The 21393-nt window shown below is 40.6% G+C and overlaps 2 protein-coding genes across 2 annotated transcripts in view; one reads left to right on the top strand and one right to left on the bottom strand.

The window, feature by feature from the left end:
* LOC137299689 (sperm microtubule associated protein 2-like) overlaps nt 1–21393 on the bottom strand; it is a 142300-nt gene that overhangs the window by 83787 nt on the left and 37120 nt on the right. The gene's annotated exons all lie outside the window — the stretch shown is intronic.
* On the top strand, nt 1282–20167 carry LOC137299782 (insulin gene enhancer protein ISL-1-like). The gene is made up of 6 exons (XM_067968720.1): nt 1282–1406; nt 8435–8624; nt 11567–11823; nt 12792–13066; nt 16889–17023; nt 17536–20167. Exons 1-6 carry the CDS (start codon nt 1379–1381, stop codon nt 17650–17652), a joined length of 1002 nt encoding a protein of 333 aa, XP_067824821.1. The 5' UTR covers nt 1282–1378; the 3' UTR covers nt 17653–20167.

The raw sequence follows: 21393 nt of genomic DNA, 5'->3' as shown, positions 1-21393 counted from the left end.
CGGTCTCCTCCCCACCACAGCCTCGAGGGCAGCTTGCAGTGGCGCTGAGGTTCCATGCGTGTTGGAAGGACTGCACTGGGAGGGCCTTTCTCACCACCATCTAGGCTGCATCCGGCGATGAGATGTTTTGCTAAATGGCACCGACCGTCTGGTCGGGGAAGAAACCAATCGAGTCCGCCCGCTCCGTTCCTTGCAGGACTCTTAGAACGTTTTGTGTCGACTGCTGTCAGACGGCCTTGTGGCAGTTTGATACTACATGGAGTGTAAATCCAGCGTGGTGTCAAACTTGGTGTAAGCAGTGCCCAGCTAGTCCTTTAGACTTCTTAGACACTCTTTACACCTATGTGCAACAGATTTAAATGTTTGGACAATAGAGATGCCTCTGTCACGACTGTCTAAATAGTTAAAATTTCGCTCTGGGAGAGGAGATCTGCACATGGATGTAAGTAGAATTGAAGTACCAGCCAGGCAGTGTAAACAGGATACTGCCTGTCTAAAACCTGAACTGCAGCTGTCAGTCTCAGACCAGTCTGTAAGTGTTCTCTAAATGCACCCTGAAACTGGCTCTGACTCTGAATTAACGCTGCACTTACACTAAAATTGCAGCATTATTACATAGTAAAACTAGTGCTACAGTCACAGTTTGAATGTAACCTGAAGCACTTTTTCTTAATGGGAGAACATATACTGAAAATAATCAATATATGAAGCATAGTACCACACACTGTTAATCATTAGATTAATGATGAATAATTACTGGCCATGCAAAATATTTTAGAATCATAAATCATTGTGTAACTTTATGTATTATCTACCAATTTAAATTTTGACATTTCCCAACATATTTATAAAAAAATCAAAGCATCAGATTTGCCTTAACAAAACAATATTGTATTTATTATTAACATAATTGCTGCAGCATGTTTTAGTAGCAATAGAGGTTGTTCTATGATTTAAGTTTGCAAAACCCTGTCACTTTTCGACATTCAGTCTAGAGATTATGTTTTCTGTAATTTTACACATAAACGTATGTTGTTAATACTGCGGGAATAATGTTAAATTCATTTTTGAATTGTGCTGTATATTTAATAAGAGGATCTGCTGAAAAATGCAACCTTACCTCCAAGCTTGCAAGGAATTCCCCACCCCTTACAATTTCACTAATGAAGAGGCGGGTCTCAACTATCGACTTTTCAAAGCCACCGAATGGGAGTGAATCAGGAATACAGACAGAAAGGGAAGTGCAGGAGTTTTCTAAACACACTGGTATTTCCCAGTCAACACCAGCAAAGCAAATATCACCTCCTTCGGAAACCTGAGAAACAGCTTCAAATACCACTACACCTGATTCCAGAGTGGGGAGAAAAAGGAGTTCATCATGGGGGATTTGGGAAATCCCTGTAAAAGTAAGATTGCCTTGTTTTGTTTTCAAAACTGCCATTACTTTGCTACAAAATTATTTTTAAAAAGTGAACCCAGCAATCCAAATGAGTGCAGCTTTTTTACATACAGAGAAACAGATTGTATACTTTACATAGTTTGATTGACATGAGAATCTTTAGGATTTCAGCTGTGCTCCTTAAGTGAGTTCTCATTATTAGAAGTGTACAAGTTATTTGAAACTGTTAACATTGGTGAAATATGATCAATATAAATTTGTTTTAGAAGCTATTTTATTTGTATATTAATACTCACATTTCACTATGCTGATAATGGTTAAATCTGCATATATTCTGTCACTGGGTTATTCCTGGTATGTGTATTTAGAATCTTGATGAAACTATTCAAGACAGACTTCCATGCAACAATAAAGGATGTGTTATTTTATAAATAGTATTGCTCTAAACAATATATATTGCACTATTCTGTTGTTTGGGACCAGTGTCGGCAAAAGTTTTATTTTGTATAGCTTAAAGCAGAGAGCATTAATTATTAGGTCCAGCTAAAAAGACTGGAAAGCATAAATATTTCTTACTTTATATCATTTTGCACCTGTTTTTTGTTCTCTTGCAACTTTTGGTATTTCTTTTGATTTACTACGTTACCTTTGAAAGCACTGTGATTGTTTCATTTATATGTTTTTGATAGCACTGATTAATCATATTATTAATTTTTTTAAGCGTATTCACCAAAAAGATCAAATTACATTTTGTTGAAAGATGGTATGTATGGGGTTTGCATTGTGTTTAAAACGCTATAGGGCAAAATGATTTTTTGAGAATGAAAGGTGAAAATGCTGGGATTTTAGAGCATTGACCAATGTACACACTTGAGGTGTCCTGTCAAATCCCTAACCAGTTTACTCAAGGGATGAACAGGAAGAATCCTAACTTAAGTTCTGGGAAGCCTGTTCCTAAATTGGTTCAAATTGCACCAGTTAGAAATTAATCAATGCTTGAGATGTAAGCCACACATCACAATTTAAAATTCTAAATCAACACTGCTTAACCATTAAGACAGAGACTTCACATTTTAGTCAAATGTATATTTACACTAGATGCCATTTAGGCACACACTGTTAAAATGAATAGTTGTTAATATTAGTACTGTATCAATTGAGTTATTGTAAAGTTCCCATTGGTTTTTTTCTCTGAATTACTGATAATAATTTCAGAATTTTGTTAAAATTTCTGTCAAGTGGTTTAGGAGTTCAGGTACTTTATTCACAGAATACTAACAATAACTATAGATTTTTTGTGTACAGAAAACTGCCTCACAGCACTTTAAGGAGTGAAGAAAAGTGAATTCCAAGTAGGTGGGAAAGGGGTGAACACAGGAAACAAGTTAGGGAGTGAAGCCAAAAACACAATCATTGGGCAAATTTTATTTTAATTTTTGGAATAAAAATAGTGAGGTAGAAATCTAGGTTAATACTGACTTGGGTGCAGTTTGCATAAATCTAAATATATGTTTGTGATGATGAAGGAATTAAAGGACAAATGGTGCATCCTAAGCAGTACATGGCTAGTAGCAGTCTTAATGACATGCTGTACTGATATATGCATTTTCCAGTGCATTTCATAAGAGTCACTGACCACTGGATTGCCTTCCTCACAGGCAAATGGCACACTCCTATTTGCATTCTAGTTAGGGACAGATTGAGTAGGAGAGGCTGAATCTTTTATTACATTTATTTTTGGGCTCGGTAGATAAAGACTGTACTACAATCTCTCCAAGAGCGAGAACACAATCGTGAAACTAGACAGATGCATTTGATGCATTATGATTTAATTATGGCCCTTTGTGTTTTTGCTTTTGGCTCACCTTTATTGAAGAATGGTCATAGCATGGTCATTTCACATATTGTACAGGTATTAAGTATGAAAGCTGCATTTTAAGGGGTTTTATGGAGATGGCGATTTTTTTCATACATAACAAAAATACAAAAACAATCACTGGAGTTAAATGAGTTAAAATATCTGTTTGGCCTTGAGCTTATTATTGCCATTAGTGCCCTTTAAAGGAAAAAACGTACAAGGAGATTCGTGTCCTGAAGTTAGATGGATATGATCTGCTCCATATTGTGAAGGGGTGGAGTTTGAACAACACAGTGCAGCTTTAAACTGTGCACCTAAACCTAGTCAACCGTGGCTCATTGGTAGCACTCTTACCTGAGTCAGAAGGTTGTGGGTTCAAGTTCCATTCCAAAGACTTGAGCACATAATCTAGGCTGACACTTCAGTGTAGTATTGAGGGAGTGCTGCCTTTCAGATGAGATGCTAAACCAAGGTCCCATCTGCCCACTTAGGTTGGTGTAAGCGATGCCATAGCACTATTCGAAAAAGAGCAGGGGAGTACTATTGGTGTCCTGGCCAATATTTATTCCTCTACCAACATCACTAAAAAATAGATTATCTGGTCATCATCTCATTGCTGTTTGTAGGACCTTGCTGTGTGCAAATTGGCTGCCATGTTTCCTTACATTAAAATAGTGACTACACTTCAAAAGTACTTCCTTGGCTGTAAAGCGCATTGGGGCACCCTGAGGTCAGGAAAGGTGCTATATAAATGCAAGTTATTTTCATTTTTCTCTTTAGATGCTCAGTTGGCATGCCACAGCAGACTGTTTAAACAGAGGAACATGGATAGTTTCCAGTATAATGTTCTCAATCAGTATCCCAACTTTTATAGTGCTACAATTGTCAAAATCAGAATTGATATCAATCTCACAGGCAAAATGAAAGACTGAACATACCTGCTGCTTGCACCTTCCAAGGCCAGGGTGACTGAAAATCATTTTTCCTTACATGATGTATACAATATTTGTACCAGTACCATATAGAGTATAGGTACATTTATATATACTGCATGGTTACAGAGTACATGATTGTGTACGTGAAGGTAAAGAGTTAGTCAACTTGCTTAAATGTGACTCAAAACATATCATTGGTTCTCAAGACCAACAGGAATAATTGTAGTAAATAAGTTAATAACGATAGCAGATAATCAATGGCATCGCTCACAGTGAGTTGGAGGTTTTATTTTGGCAAAGTGCAGCATAGTGCTGGAGTGAGAGTGGGGATGAGTGTGCATGGCTGCTGAAAGGATTTGGAAAGAAGTTTTGTGAGAAATGTGCTCAAAGATAGTGAGTTGTGTTTTTAATTAGTTCCTGGAAATTAGTGTTCACTTATTAGGTTTCAGATAGATAAAGAAATCATTTTAGTCCTCTCACAGGCCACAGTTACATAAATAAATCAATCAGTGCAGGTCATAGGAGAGGGTGGAGGAAGCACTGACTTTTCACTACCAAAATGGATGTTTGGTCCTCCACATCAATTGTTTCTCTGTAGCTTTTCCATTTTTTCAGTCCTCTCCCTTACACCATTGGGCACAAGAATCAACCAATTTGGCTAACAATTTTATTCAGCTATAAAGGTGGTTTCATCGAGGCCAGCTCATCACTGTCAGATACAATATCAAGTGGGCAGAGTGTTTAAAAAATAAGCATCTTCTCAAGAAACAAAAAGTCACAGATATTATAGTAGAAGAGCATACATTTAACTGAACTGTATTACGTGGATTAAGGTAAATAAACCAGGTTACCTATTTTTTCCAAACAATCTTTCTAAACACAGCTTTAAACATTAATATTTTGCATTTCAGTTCCTTCCACATTTCCTTCTTGGTTATCAAACACAATGGAGTAGAAATCCATCTCGAGCAGTAGTGTAAAATGGGCAATAGAATTGGCCACCAGTTTTACACTCCGCCTGATTTTCTTTTCCATTCGAGCAGAGTGTAAAACGGGCTGTTGATTCGTCATTGCCTGTTTTGCGCTTCTTTCCAAGACAAATTTCTACCCCAATGTTTTGAGCTAAAGTAATATAAATTATAATTCCTTTCAAAAATGTCTATCTACAGTATCAGATAGACATATCAACCCATCTATTTGGGGTGCAGGTTTTTATAATAAAAAAATCAAGAAATATAAAACTGAAGAAATGTTTAAGCTAATTTTTAATTTTTTCTTTTACCAAACATCTCTGTAACAGTACTCGGTGTTACCGAAAGGTTCTGTTTAAATAAATGTATTTAAATTAATGGCTTTTATTCAGAATTCCCTTCCAAATTTGAATGATGGTCCATTCCTTCCAATTTTACTGCTCTTCCATTAATTGTTTTTCTGCTGGTTGTTTTCAAATTCTCTCGTGGAAACATAAATAAAAGAAATGTAGCTGCTGTAATCATTTAGAATATAATGCAAAAAGTTAATCGTGGGCAGAGCGTGCCAGAATTCGCAATATGCACTCTCGGCACACGAAGCCAAATACTGAGAGCACTAAACACAACATTTTACCTTAATGTTGCTAATGCATATCAACCAAAAGAAATATTCCCTGATAATCTTTAACACCCTTTCACTTGTGTCATAACATCTCCACCATGCTCAGCGTATGTACAGTATAACAGTTTAAAATGATTAAAAATAAAATGTAGATAATAGAACAGAGAGTTATAGATGACTAGAGAGGAGTTTGATGCAGTAATTCAATTTCAAGGTTCTTCTGACTTTCATAAATCATTTGATTGAAATACTGCTGTATAACTCACTGCCACCTATCTATCTGTCTAATTTAAGACAGAGATATGAAGGATGTGTCGTAGGCAGCAGTGAGGTATAATAAATATCTCTACAAGTGATGCTGACTAGATAACTCACAAGTAAAAATGTAACAGAGCATTATGCCCAGCCTTGTGAGTGAAGAGATTTGTCATATCAGGCTGCTGGCCATGACATATTTGATTATTATGACAGTCATGTGAACAAACAGTGGTGGAAGTGAAATTATGCTTCTACAGGTAAAATATCAGAATTACAAACCATTTTCCTAGATGACAACTACAAAAGTATTGATTGATTTTTTTTAAACCACAAGATGACATGATAGATAGAGATGAGGAAGGCCACTCAACCCATTTTAGCTCATCCATCCAAAAAGACTCGACAGCCCCCTATCGTGGCGTCCAACTCCATTTCAAATGATTCTAGGGCAATTGCCTGCACTACTCTTCTTGAAGTCCATTCCATATGTTGACACTTTTTATATGAAGAACATGCTGACATCAGCCTTAAATTTGCCTTTTACTAGTTTAACCTTATGTCCCCCTATCCTATTATCATGGTTTAGTTCAAAGCAATTAGACCAGATCTGCCTTTCCATAATGTTTGCTATCTTATATACCTTTATATATAGACTATTATATAGTCATCTCTCGGTTGCCTCCTTTCAAGGCTGAGAAATCCAGTCTTTTCTCATAACACTAGGGATCAGCTTTGGGCTTCTCTGAACTGCCTCCAGGACTTGAATGTCTCCTTCGTGCCTAGGTGACCAGAACTGGAGATAGTCCTCGAGGTGTGATCTGGCCAGAGCGCTTTACAATTTGACCATGACTTCCTCCGACTTGTACTCTACTGTTTTGGCTATATAGTTCAGCATTCTCTTTACATTATTAATTGCTGCTCCACCATGATTGGTACGTTGAGCGTCAGCTCTACTAAAATGCCTAGATCTCTTTCAATTTATCCGTAGCAACTTCATCTTTAACTATTTAAAAACTGCTCATGCAGTGCTTATGCCACCTATATTTTCTTACCAATCTATATTTGATGTGCTTACCTGCATATTTTGTCTAATTAATTTTATAGTTTCCAGGTTGTCTCCTCAGATTCAATTAGCCCTTCTAATTGTCTATGAATTAGACCAGTTTGCAACAGACCTTCTGTTTCAAGTTATTGATCTCAATTAGAAAGACAATTGAAATCATATAATAAGTGCTATAAATGAAATACATCCTGGCCAGCAGTTGTATTATAATTATTTATGGAGAGACTGTAAAGAAGAAAGAACTTGCATTAATAAAGTTCCTTTCGCGTTCTCTGGATATCCCATCACACTTCATAGCCAATGAATTACTTTTGAACGCAGTCACTGTTGTTATTGTAGGTAAACATAGCAATTAGCACACTCATGTTCTTCCAATTTGTGAACTACTTAGATAGCCTCACCCGTGGAGGTACCTAACATATTACATGGCCAACTAGAGAAATTAGTAAATGTGTCACTGTACCATCACTGGATTTTCCCAACCCTATATTGACCGTCCACCCACACTAACTGCCCACTCTACCAATCACTGGTTGCCAATCATAGCAGTCACACTGACTGTCCATATTACTGCTCACACTGATTACCAATCATACCACCATGCCATCCATATTGACTACCCTTCATATCATCCACATTGTATTCTAACCAAAACGCCTATACTGATTGTAAGCTGTACTGTCACCCTGTCCTCCCACTATACCACCTACATTGACAGTTCATCATGCCACCCACAGTGTAATCTTTCAATACCACTTACACTGACTGCTTCTCATACCACTCATATTGACTCAGAGGCGATAGTGGTTCTAGCCTCACTGCAGGACTTGAGCACATAATCTAGGCTGACACTCCAGTGAAGTTCTGAGGGAGTGATACATTGTCGAAGGTGCTGACTTTTGGATGGGATATCAAACTGAGGCGCCACCTGTATATTCAGGTGGGTGTAAAAGATCTCTTGGCACCACTCAAAGAAGAGCAGGGGAATTCTCCCACTGTCTGGCCAACATTTATCCCCAAACCAACATCACCAAAAGAGATTAACTGGTCATTTATCTCATTGCTGTTTGTGTGACCTTGCTATAAGTAAACTGGCTGCCTCATTTTCCTACATAACAACAGTGACTATACCTTTGCTGTGATTCACTTGGATTATGAAAAATCCTATATAAAGGCAAGCTTTCTTTCTTTTCTGACTGCCCAACATACTACCCACTGTGTAGTCCCACCATATCACCCCATGCTTTTGGTAATTTGAGACCTGATTCAATTAAGGTGACCAGAAAGTCTGATCTCATTACAGTGTTTTCTAAAATGTTGTACTGCAGGGGGAAATTCAGTGTCTGTATGTGTTGGCTGTAGTAAACATATTATGGATCCGTATATTCTGAGAGTCTATCCTGACCTGGAGTGGCATGCAACCTGTCTCAAGTGCGTTGAGTGTAACCAGTATCTGGATGAGAACTGCACCTGCTTCCTGAAAGAGGGCAAAACCTACTGCAAGACTGATTACTTCAGGTGAGCAATAATCTGTCATCTCCTTGTTATTATTCAAATCTTTATTAAATACTAGTCAACATCCCATAATGTTGCACATGAGGAGTCAAGACCAAGTGCAGTCTTCAGGTGAAATGGGGTTAGAGGGCAGGTCATATATTCCATCCTTATTTTTATAGTTTCATTATAAATTTCTACATTCACATTTAAAATGAAAACTGCCTATGTAAACTTGTCACACTGTAATTATACTGTCCTGCCAGTGGTGGTGCTACATAGCCTCTACATGTGAGGGTGTAATTACAGTGTGACAAGTTTATATAAGCAGTTTCCATTATAAATGTAGACATAGGAATTAATAATGGAAAAATTTAACAGAAGTAATCATTTTAATATACTATAATAGGTCGTTGCACATGTGCTGATTATGAATATGTATCACACAACCTGTAAAGAAGTTGCAGTTAAGACACAATAAATTTCAATTTGCCTTAGTGCATGCAACCCATAATGTTCAGTTCATTTATTTTAATGGATTAAAAACCATGGGCTGCGCATGCACGATTTCCCAATATGCGCTCTTGGCAGGCAAGGCTCCGTACCTAGAACATGCAAGTGGAAGATTTACTTGACTTACTTGTTGATGCTAATAATTGGTCTTGAAGCCATATTGAACATACTATAAAACTGCCTGTGAAAACCATATGGATTGTAAAATTGGGTTTAAAAATTGTACAAAGACACAATCCTGAAGGATTACCTTGAAAATCCTTTCATTTTATTCTGTATTATATGCTGCAAGTGCAAATGATACCCAGGTATCTAGGGAGGTAATATCATATAAATGTGGCAGCTATTACAAAGAATGTTGTCAGCACATTAGCCAGGTCATGCCAACCATCTATTTGGTATTTTGCTGCAGCCACATCATTTAAATGGAACTCTGGGGCTTAATAAAATGTACCAATAAAAACATAGAATCTACAGTACAGAAACAGGCTATTCAGCCCAACTGGTCTATGCCTTGGTTATATGCCACATGTGCTTCTTCTCACTCTAATTACTTCTTTCAACCCCACCCCTATATCCCTCTAGTCCCTTTTCCCTCATGTATGCATCAAGCCTCCCCTTAAATGCATCAATGCTGTTGGCTTCAACCACTCTGTGTGGCAGCAAGTTCCACGTTCTTATCACTCCCTCTGTAAAGAAATTCCTCTGAAGTTCTTTATTTGAACTGTTAGTGACTATCTTATATTTATGCTCCCTTGTTCAGGACTCACCCACAAGTTGAAACAGTTTCTCCATGTCCATTCGATCAAACCCCTTCATCATTTTAAAGACCTCCAGCAGTCTCGTCTTAGTCTTCTCTTTTCCAGAGAAAAGAGCCAAAGCCTGCTCAATCTTTCCTGATAGTTGCACAACATCAATATATGTGTAAAAATCTTCTCTATATGTATATCTATTTATCTGTCTAATCCCTTTTTCTTTTCTCAACTTATTTTTCCTCCCCTTTCTTTTCAATAAGTCTCTTCACACAACCTGTTTTTCCTGAAGATGATGAGAGCTGGACAATGCTGCTCTATGGGTTGTTAGGAAATGTGCAACAGTGGACCCAGATCATTGGCCCTCTGATCCTAGTAATGGAAAATCACTAAAATGTACAGACATGGATTTATTGCTGCCATTAGCCCATTACCATCTGCCTCGCACAAAAACAGCATCTGGAATGTTTTTCATAATAGTATTTGCATAATTATTGCATTTTTCCAACAGATGCCGCTGGGAAATGGTTAACATTTAAGCTGCAACCTTTCTGGGTCATAAGGCAATGCAGAAAGAACATTCTTATCTGAAACCATACTAGTACATTCTTCCAGATGTGGGTGGGTAGGCAGCATGTCACTAATCAGGTACATGTGCTTCTCCGGAATGTCATCCAGTGCTATTACTCCTTAGATTTGGGTCTGTCAGCAGCTAACAATAGTACATTGTAAATTGCTGGAATATATTGATGCAGAATAACAGATGTTCAGGAGTGAATTACAGATGCATGCAGCACTGAGTTAGTTTTTGGTCAGCTATTTAATCAGCTTGAAACCCAAAATCAACAAGCAACCCCATGTGTGCCTATAATTCATGCCAACCGTCTGTTATGTTGTACAGTGTGATCCGTTCATCTAAAACTACCATCATTTCAGGGCGAGCTAACTATAGAGGTGAGGATCCATGGCAATTGAGAAGCAAAGAGTATATGACATCATAAATGCAACATCAGAACAATCATCTGGTATCAGGGTATTACAGGAAAATAAACTTCACGGTTGGACATAAAACAGTGACAGAGATCTATATGTATTTTTTACATTTCGAAATAATGGAGTGGATAATGAGTCCAAGTGCTGCACCACTGGTCCGAGTACTGTATAGGTGCTATGTACGACTGCACACAAACGGTCTGACTTCACTGAATAATGTGAGGTCAGTTCATTTGCATAATTTACTGCCACTGCAGAATTGCCCGGGCCGCATTGTCAGCGTGTTCCCGGCATTGGGGATTAACTGGCGAGCAGGGGTTCTGGGGCGGGGCACAAAGCACAGGGGTGAATTATTTTCCGAACCTTTTTGGCAGTGTAACCACCTTCAAATAGCTGCTGTGCAGTTTGAGTGCTGCTTAGCCAGTTCAGCTGCATTATGGGGCAGAGACATCATAACCAAACCCAATCCTGGGCTCAAACAACACTCACATTGCTGTCTTTTTTTCCCCTTGCCTGCCTCAGGTTCACGAATGCCAATTGTAGGGTTTGAAGTTCCATTGGACATATTTTGGAGCTGAGTTGCGTTAGTTGGAGACAAAACGCTTGAATAATTTTCTTCAGCGTTAAGTAATGTAGCCTTAAGATGTTCTCTGAGACCGAAACTATACCACAGCATTACTCTCCTCGTATTTTTTTGATGTTCCTTAGAAAATTTTCTGTGAGATGTGCTCAATGTCAGGCTGGACTGTTATCCTCAGACCTGGTCCTCAGAGCTAGAGGGCTCATCTATCACCAACAATGTTTCTGCTGTGTAGCCTGCAATCGGCGGCTTCTGCCTGGGGATGAGTTCAGATTGCAATTAGACGGACCCTACTGTATTGAAGATGGCGGGCTTCCAGATCCCAGCTTAAATCAAGATGATCCTTTAAGCTCTGTATCAGACATTGGCAGCTCGTATCTATCAGGTTAGTTGATGTTTGTGCTCAAATTGTATCACACAATCCCTAGGGTAGAAAGGTAATACTAATACTAAATAATATGTGCACTTATCTGGTGCCTTGTCAAGCCCACAGCACTTTGCAGTCCCATTTGTGCCAGGTCTATATAACAGAACTGCTTCAAGTAGAAACCTTCCTGTAAGATACTTGGATTGCCTCTTTTACTGTGTTTGCCCAATTCTACAGCACCTACAACAGCACAACTGCACTTGAGGTTGTAAAATAGCATTGGGCAACGCCAGTTGTTTACAGTGGTGACATTGCTGCCTCTGGACGAGCCGTTGGATGCTATCTCTTGAGATGATTCTTTGCCGCTTGAGCAAAAGCACTGAGGCATCATTTGTATTATTGCATTACCACCAAAGTGTGGTGACAGCAATGTAGTTAAAGGAGATATCAGAGAGATGCAAGGATGGTTAGTATGGGAAATGGAGATGTGACACCAGTGCAACAGAAGGTGCTCTTCAAAGGTTGCCTACAACCCTCTAAGATCTCTGTGCTCCTCCAAATCTGGCCTCTTGCGAATCCCAGATTTTAATTGCTCCACCATTGGCAGCCCTGCTTTCAGCTGCCTAGGCCCTAAACTCTGGAATTCCCTCCCTAAACCTCTCCAGCTCTCTACCTCTCTCCTTTATTAAGTTGCTCCATTAAACCTACTTCTTTGACCAAGCATTTAGTCACCTAATATCTCCTTATGTGGCTCAGTGTCAAATTTTGTTTGATAATTGCTCCTGTGAAGTGCCTAGGGACATTTTACTATGTTAAAGGCACTATATAAATGTAAGTAGTTGTTGTTGGTGTTAAAGTGTGTTATCATAGAGTAAAAAGACTTTTATCTTACATTGATCCAGTCCTAGAGGTATGCTGATATTACAAATCTCCCTTTGCCTCAAAATGTTATTTTTTAAAAAAAAAACATTTCTGCTTCTCATTAGAGAAATTCATGACCTGTCAGTCAGCACTGCGAGTTCCAAAACACCCTGATAAGATAACCCGTGTGCGGACTGTGCTGAACGAGCAGCAGTTGCTCACATTACGGACCTGTTATGCTGCAAACCCCCGACCGGATGCACTTATGAAGCAACAGCTCATAGAGATGACAGGACTCAGCTCAAGGGTCATCAGGGTCTGGTTTCAGAATAAACGCTGCAAGGACAAAAAAAAGAATATACTGCAGAAACACACAGACCAGTGCGACAGGGACAAAGCAGTAAGTGTATGTTATCTTAATCTGTGTGTAACAATAGTATTAGCATTTTTTTTCTTTTATTCTACTGATTTGCTCCTCTCCCCTCCTTACTCAGGCACAGTTCCACCAGTGCAAGTTATCTTCCAGTAGCTAATTCAAGGAGCCATTTTTCACATGAGCCTTAACAGTGTGTGTCAACAGGCTGTTTGACCATGGAGGGCATCATAGCCGATTCCAGTCCCGTTGTTGCTTGATACCCACACATGCCAACTTCCAGCAGGGGTCCCTGATAGCAATTAGGAGTGGAAAACCTGGGCAATTTTCCCCCTCTAACACCACTGAGGACAGCTTTGGCACTCCTGCCACTGCCTTGAACAATATGTTAACTCAGCAGACCAGGGATCCAACTAGGAACCTCCGTGGTCCAAATGGATCAGCTGCTTACTGTATAAACTGAGCAAGCTATGAAGGAAGCCTGCTTTTGTATTCGCAACTTACCTTAATGCTGACATTACCACATTGCTCCATTTTCTAGTTTAAAAAAATCATTCAAGGAATTTTTTATTTGTCCTTTTTGCTTTTAAAATATTCTATAGGATAAATTTTGTGAGGCCCCATAGGTTGTGTGATATTGTCCTCACCCAATATCCCTGAATGTAGACTTCTAGCAGGAGTCACTGGAGAGCAATCACCCTAGGGAACCCTTGGTCAAATTTCCTATCCTTGAATGAGGATACTGAAGCTGGTTATAATGCCCAACTGTTGCCCCAGCTAACTCAGCACAGATCACAAAAACTTAGGACCTCTCAGGAGAACATTTACACTGAACCATTACATAGGAATGTATAATGGGGATGAAGATGTGGTTAATTAAATCTCTGGTGCTCCGATGCTGCATGGTACTAGTGCCATTATGGAATTAAAATGACAAGAGCACTCTATGTAGTCACTGATGGCAAATTTGGTAGCAAATTAAAATGTCCAGTAAGATTGTGAATTATCGCCCAGACGTACTTAAGAAAATGGCAGTACTTAAGAAAATGGCAGTACTTGACGTAAACCGGCCACATTATCTGTTGCTTTGTCCCTGATAAGCAGTTTCCAAAATAGCAGCCTGTCACTTCAGGAGAGAACAGAGTGGCAGATATGACATAATGGGAGTATTCAAGCATTTGTAAGTTTATAAAAATATTTATTAAAATGGAATGCACAATAGACGCAGCTTAAATAAACAAAATTATCCCCATAACTATTGTGGAAACAGAAATATCCAGCCCATTCCACTAGCTCAGGATCTTACTTTTGACTTGGTGGGCCCGATTTTACCAGGGGTGCGGGTTCCCGGCGGATGGGCACGCCCGATGAAATTAGTGGGTTTCCCGCGCGATCGTAGCAGGCAAACCACTAATTGGAGCCACTTACCTGCTCCTCCGGGTTCCCCGCTGCTGATCTGCGCGTCGGGCGGGCTGCGCATGCGCAGTAAGATCTGTCAGCTGGAGGCGCTCTATTTAAAGGGGCAGTCCTCCACTGACAGATGCTGCAACCAATAGCAAAGATGACTGCATGGAGCAGCCCAGGGGGAAGGCTGCTCCCAGTTTAATGATGCCTCACCCCAGGTATCATTAGATGGGGTGAGGAGGAGGGGGAGTACAGAGATCTTCCACCCGGCGGGCGGGAGGAAGCGGCCCGCCTCCGCCACCAGGAAGGGCTGGCTCGAGGTGGCAGAGGGGGTCACCTGCGCCACCAACATATCGCCCACCTGCACACAGTGCAGGAGGCAGTCCAATGACCTCAGTAGGTCAGCCAAAGTGAGTACACGTAGTCTTTCCCCTACACTCAGTCTGCCACATCACTGCCCCCACCCCACATCTCCTTCGGCACTGCCAACACTACTCTGTCACATCACCCCTCATACCCACTCAAACCCCATCCTCATCTTACCTGCACCTACTCACCTCGCCAGTACTCACCCCGCCACTACCACGCAACCCAATCCTCATACAATCTCATGGCTCTATCCCATACTCACCCTCTCGTGCATCTCTCTCACGGCCAGCCTCACTCAACCTGCCACCACCTGTGCTGCAGCCACAGGGCATGCATCACATATGTGCAGTAGGCAGCGTAAGGCAAACGTGTTGTGAGCATGAAGGGGATGCACAAGGGTGTTTGAGGGTTTGTCATGGTTGTTACTTATATTGAATTTCAGAACAACTCACATCACACATTATATTGGCACCACTACTGCCATGTCTTCGCGAATCCTGTCCGGTTCGTGCAATAATGCCCGCTCCTGGGTATCACTATGAGGACCCACCACTGATACCACCCATTGTGTCACTGCAGAGTGGGTGTTGGTGTATTTGCAGGGCTCTTCTGCGCAGACGACTGAGAGACATCGGCGATGTCCCCGGTTGCACCCTGGAAGGCTGTGGAGGAGAAGTTCGGGAGGGCAGTGGTGACTTTGACAGCGACAGGTAGGAAGATGGTGCATGGGCCAGCCAGGAGCAGCTCGGCATGAAAGAGGCTGCAGATGTCCACGGCTACATGTCGAGTGACTCTGAGACTCCGTGTGCACTGCTGCTCAGAGAGGTCCAGGAGGTTGAGTCTCGGTCTGTGGAACCTGTGGCGAGGGTAGTGCCCTCTGCGACACATCTCTCTCTGCGGTAGCCCTCCCTCCTGCTGTACAGGTGGATGTGTCACAGCACTGTGTTGTGGAGCTCCACGTGTCAGAGGTGGATGGCGTGGATGGCGAGGCTGGTGAGGCTGGTGATGCTGTTCGCCCTCCGAGGAGGTCATGACTGCAGCTACGGCGGCCCCCCATCCGCAAGATGTACATCTGAGGGGGTCCGCAAGGTAGGTACATGTCTCCGGACCCCGGGGTAAGTGTGCAGGTTGGTAACTTTGACTGTCAGGAGGAGAGTGGTGGAGGCCAAACTTTGTCCCAAGTGACAGAGTGGCCTCCTGCAATGGGTGAGGGTCTCCCCCCCCACCTGTCAAATGGACCTTTGCAGCTGCCACAGGCTGACAGCTGCAACATGTCCATTCGATCTGGGAGTGTTTCCCCCAGTGTGGGAAACAGTCACATGTTGATCCAAAATCACACACAGTCCCTTAATCAGGTCAGTTAATGGCCTGAAATAGCTAAATAAATACTCTCAAGTGGCATCCCGCTGGCTTTAATTGCCTGCGAGATTCCCACCAGCGGGGGCTGCGCGCGCACGCCGGCGCGTCAGCCGGGAACCCGGAAGTGGGCGGGATCAAGGCGGGATCCGTTTGGGATCCTGGATTTTCCGATTTTCAAGGCCCCCCCGCCGAGAACGCACCCGATAGCGGGTGCTAAAATCGGGCCCGGTGTCTCACAAGTTCTGGGGTTTACCTCAGTTCTGGAATAAACTTGATACTTCTCTGTTCCGCATTGTGTGTCCTCTACTTAACACCACAAGAATATAACATCAGCTGACATTGGCCGAGTGGCTCTTACATTCTTCTTTAATGCACTAGAAAAGTATTTTATTTTTCTCAATTGCTTGCAATTCCGAAGAATATTTGTCAAATATAGTGTGATATGTACGGTATTTGCATATTGTTAACCGAACACTAGATGACCCCCTGATCGGAGTAAGCACATTGTAGCAATTACATTTCTCTTGCTTTCCTTTGTTATTCTTTGGTGGAATGTCCAAGAGGGTCTTAAAATAAAAGTCGTTAGTTATTACCACATAGATTAGAGTGTTTCTAAGGACATAACATAGTGCAATAAATGGGAAGTTTGAACTGCTTCAAATGAGGCATCAGTGACATTTTTTCTCAAGAAATCTATTCTGTTTGATTTTTCAACAGAATATCCAGGGGTTGGTTGGGACTCTGATGGTAGCTACGAGTCCACTACCGCAGGAAGTCGATTTACAGTGCAACCCTGCAGAGATACACAGATACCGGCCACCATGGGAAGACCACAGTGACTTTACACTGCAGGTAGGCGCAACCACACTACGGGCACATTTCCAGCACACACCTGCCCCCTGTAGCTGGAAAATCAGGCTCAGCCACCATGGATTGGGTGGCCCAGGCACCAACCCCCCCTCCCCCTGCCCCCCAAGCCCAGCCAGGTCCCCTTTAGATCCCTGTAGATATATTGAGCCAGGCAAATGGGAACTCCCAGTGTGGGAAATCCCCACCCCTGGCTTTGCCCCCTGATGGCATTTGCCTTTTAAGGGCCAGGTGGAGGTTCTGCCCCTTACTAGGAATGTTGGAAAATCCCTGAAACTACAGAGATTCTGCATAACCCCACAGATTTTTGGGGTCAAGATCTCCTCGGATCCTAAATTGTGTCCCCCTCTCCCTTTTTTCTAAAGATAATCACCTCTACATTCTATAATATTTTCTTCAAGAAGGAGGCAGTGTAATCTTCTTTGTACACATTTCAGTACTTTTTTATTTTGAAGAAATTTGTCCGTTTTTAAAAAATAAATGTATTTTTTTCACAGACAGGCTTTTCTGGAGGAAGATTCCATTCAAATTGCAGTAGTAGTGAGGTCTCGTCTCTTAGTTCTCAACTCTCTGACACACCAAACAGTGAAGAATCTCAACCATCAGATCTCTGACTTAGTCTGTATCCTGCTATATGTCAACCCGTCACTGAAAAACCTACAGAATGGATTTCAAATCTGAACTTTGCAGTAAGATGAATGGATGTTCATACTGCTCTTGGCAGATTAAGAAGTTTAATTGAAAGTGGTGAAAAAGACAACGTCTTTGACTGATACCACTATAAAATGTAAAGAAAATCCCCATCCCATTCAGAAAAATTAAAATGAGGTCAATGCTACATTCTAAGATAACTTGTCCCATTCAGAAAAATAGCTAGACCAATACCACATATTATCCTAACACTGTCCTGTTCCCCACTTCTCCAGTTTTTATATATGCACATTGCACTCTTTTGTCTACAGGTTTGCATTACTTTCATCCTTCTTGTACAAATACTGTAATTACAATAGGCAGCATTCTATGAATGAAGCATAAATCAAATGGATGGAACAAAAACATTAACAAAATAATGTTAAAGAAATAAGTCAAATGACCAATAAATGTGGACTTTCTCCGCCCCTGCCTTAGCACATCGGCTGCTGAAACCCTCATCCATGTCTTTGGTACCTCCAGACTTGACTATGCCAATGCTCTCTTGGCCGGCCTCCCAACTCCCACCCTCCATAAACTTCAGCTCATCCAAAACTATGCTGCACATATCCTAACTTGCACCAAGTCCCATTCATCCATCATCCCTATGCATGGCGACCCACATTGGTTCCTGGTCCAGCAACACCTCAAATTTAAAATTCACATCCTTGTATTCAAATCCCTCCATAGCCATGTCCCTCCCTATCTCCTCCAGTCCTACAACCCTCCGAGATCTCTTGCACTTTTCCAATTCTGGCCCCCTGTGCATCCCTGATTTCCATTGTCCCATCATGGGCAGCCGTGCCTTCTGCTGCCTATGTCTTGACTTCTGGAATTCCCTTCCTAAACCTCGGCCTCTTTACCTCTCCTCCTTTAAGGTGCTCCTTAAAACCTACCTATTTGATCAAGCTTTTGGTCACCTGTCCTAATATCTCCTTATGTGGTTCGGTGTCAAATTTTGTTTGATAACGCTCCTGTTAAGCACCTTTGGACGTTTTACTACGTTGAAGGCGCTACATAAATGCAAGTTGTTGGTGTTGACTGTAGCTACCGTTTTGCTGCAGCCATGATAAATGCCACGATAAGAATGGTTTAGTGAGTTAACCTTCCACTTACAACTGAGTAGACAGTATAATGCCTGCCTGCATTTTGTGCATTCTCCATAAATTGTTTTAGACCATTGCAGAAAAATGAATTTGTCTGTAAAATTATGGTAAGAAATTTAATCCTACTTTTCAAAACAATTTGATCTTATGGATGCCTTTACAAAACCATTGGCCAAAGAACAGCAAGAAAACAATTAAAACTCAACTCATTTTATGAGTGGCAGCAATGAGCATGTCAAGAGAGTGTTGTGCTGAAGCAATATATGAGTCAACCTGCTGCCTTCTCCCACTGGTCCCAGGTTTTAAATGTTTTTCTCACCTGTTTCTATTGCATGGCTGCGTTGCTCTGACATGCAGTAACTACATTCACTCATCTGCGATGTCTTTACAGCCATCAGATCACAAACTCAATTGGTTGCACAACGCAAATCATGCAAATAAAGTTGCAGTTTAGTAACACACTACTTTCTTAGACTGCAGACACTAGCTCTTGCCTGTGGCCTCTTTATGTTTGATCATCTATTAGAGGAAGCACTGAAGTTTGAAAGCTTTGCACCAGACCTCAAGCTACTAGCTGTATCAATGCATTGGAGAGAATCTATGTGATTGATAAGTCACTAACGGGTGCAAAGAACCAGTTTCCTTATCACTCAGAAGAAGATGTTGAAAAATTAGCATATTTTCAATTATGATCAATAACTATATTGGTTATTAACTCTCTTAGGATTCATTTTCCATTGTTGTCTGTATAGTCTTCAGTTTTTAGTTTCAGTTACATTACACAGCAGGGACATTAAAGACATTTGGGTTCCATTTCCACTAGTATCAGACTGATTTACATGTTCACATAAAATTTTTTGTAACAGAGATAATAATTCTGCTTCTGTAATCCTGACACACGCCAGAAACACAAATCGTGAAGTTGTCCACCCGTAGCCCACGATTTTCCATCCATTAAAATGAATGGTAGGAAAATCATGGGCTAGCGGTCTGCAATTTTGCAATATGCATTTCTGACATGGAATGGGAGTGCAGAAGCAGAACTTTTACCTCACAGTCATTAATCTGTTTAAAATAAAATTATAATAATGGGCTAATGATGCACCACACAAGGGGATTCTATGCAAGTGAGTTAACCAGTTAGTACCAGAAGAAATGAAATCCTAAAGTGTCTTTAATGCACCTGGTTAAAATTAGCAGGTTAATGACTGCATTAAAATAGATACCAAATGGATTTTACATGAGTTTTTTAACCATTATAATACCAGAAAATATTAAACCCCTTTTTGTAGAATGTTTCCAAAATAGCATTTATTCCAAAATCTTTGTTTCATTATGGTTCTTGGATATTTATTTACTGATTTATTTATTCCCAACTGTTTCTAATTTGAATAAACTTTTGATGTACACAAGAGAATAAAATAGTTTCTGTAAGTCCTTTAAACAGAACGAAGCAGTTTGAAAACTGTACTCCTTCACAAAACTTTGAATTATGCATCAGTGCCTGTGAGATGCCCGGAGAGATGTTTTGCAGTCTGTGAATTGCGTGTCATCGAAGTGATGATATTTGGGTTCCATTTCCACTAGTATCAAAAGGGAAGTGCTGAGATCTGGAACATTTTTCTACTTTTTACACCTAAAGTCAGAATCGAGTATACTCAAATCAGGTAAGTACGAATTATGAATGGCATCACTGGTGGAAGGTATTAAAAGGTGTTATTCACTTTAGTTGTAAAGATTATAGCTAATATTTCACAAGTGTGAAATGTCTTTGCAGGGCACAATAATAATAAAGTTTTAAACACCCTAAAGGCTTAATCAAGATTGTACTCACTGATAAAACAACCTTTGCATTCTAAGATAACCTCTTGATTGGATGGCAATGTGCAGTAAGATCAAAGAAGTAGAACGGTTACAGTTTTAAGCAACTATCAAGAGTTCTGACTGCCTACATACCTGAAATAAAATTACTGATAAGCCGCGTTAATTGTTAATGGTTGTAAAGTCTAGGCTCATTTCTTCAAATGTAGTCATTGTGATATGGCTCTTGTGTCTTTATTTTAATCGCACAATAGTATTGATAACATTGTATAGATATGTAGACTTACTTTAATGAATTATCTTGTAAGTAAGTACAGCATAAATATCAGCTAATGCAAATAAATAACAAGGTTATGAATATTTTATGAAAGTATTGGATATGTGGCAGACTGCTCAGCAAACCAGGCAGTTGCTATCATAGTAGGTGTTGCAGCTGATATGTTCGTCCCTGGAGTCTGCTCCAGCTGAACTCTCCTCACATCATGTTTACAGATAATTGTAGGTTTGACTCCTCTTCAAGAAGAGAGTGCAGTCTATTTGCCATCACAAAATCACTTTTTTGTAAGTTCACTATGAATCACCGTAACTCATTTATTATGCCCATGGCTAAAAATATTAATAAGTCCCTGGCTGTCTAATGTCCAAGCATGCACTGTATATTGTGATCTAGTGACTAGGCATTTGATTCCTGGCCATCTAGATGTCGAGTTACCCCCCACTATGTCCTAGTAGTGTTGC

The sequence above is a fragment of the Heptranchias perlo genome, chromosome 29, assembly GCF_035084215.1.
Source record: "Heptranchias perlo isolate sHepPer1 chromosome 29, sHepPer1.hap1, whole genome shotgun sequence".
NCBI classification, from domain to species: Eukaryota; Metazoa; Chordata; class Chondrichthyes; order Hexanchiformes; family Hexanchidae; genus Heptranchias; species Heptranchias perlo.
This window is presented reverse-complemented; position numbering and strand designations above follow the sequence as displayed.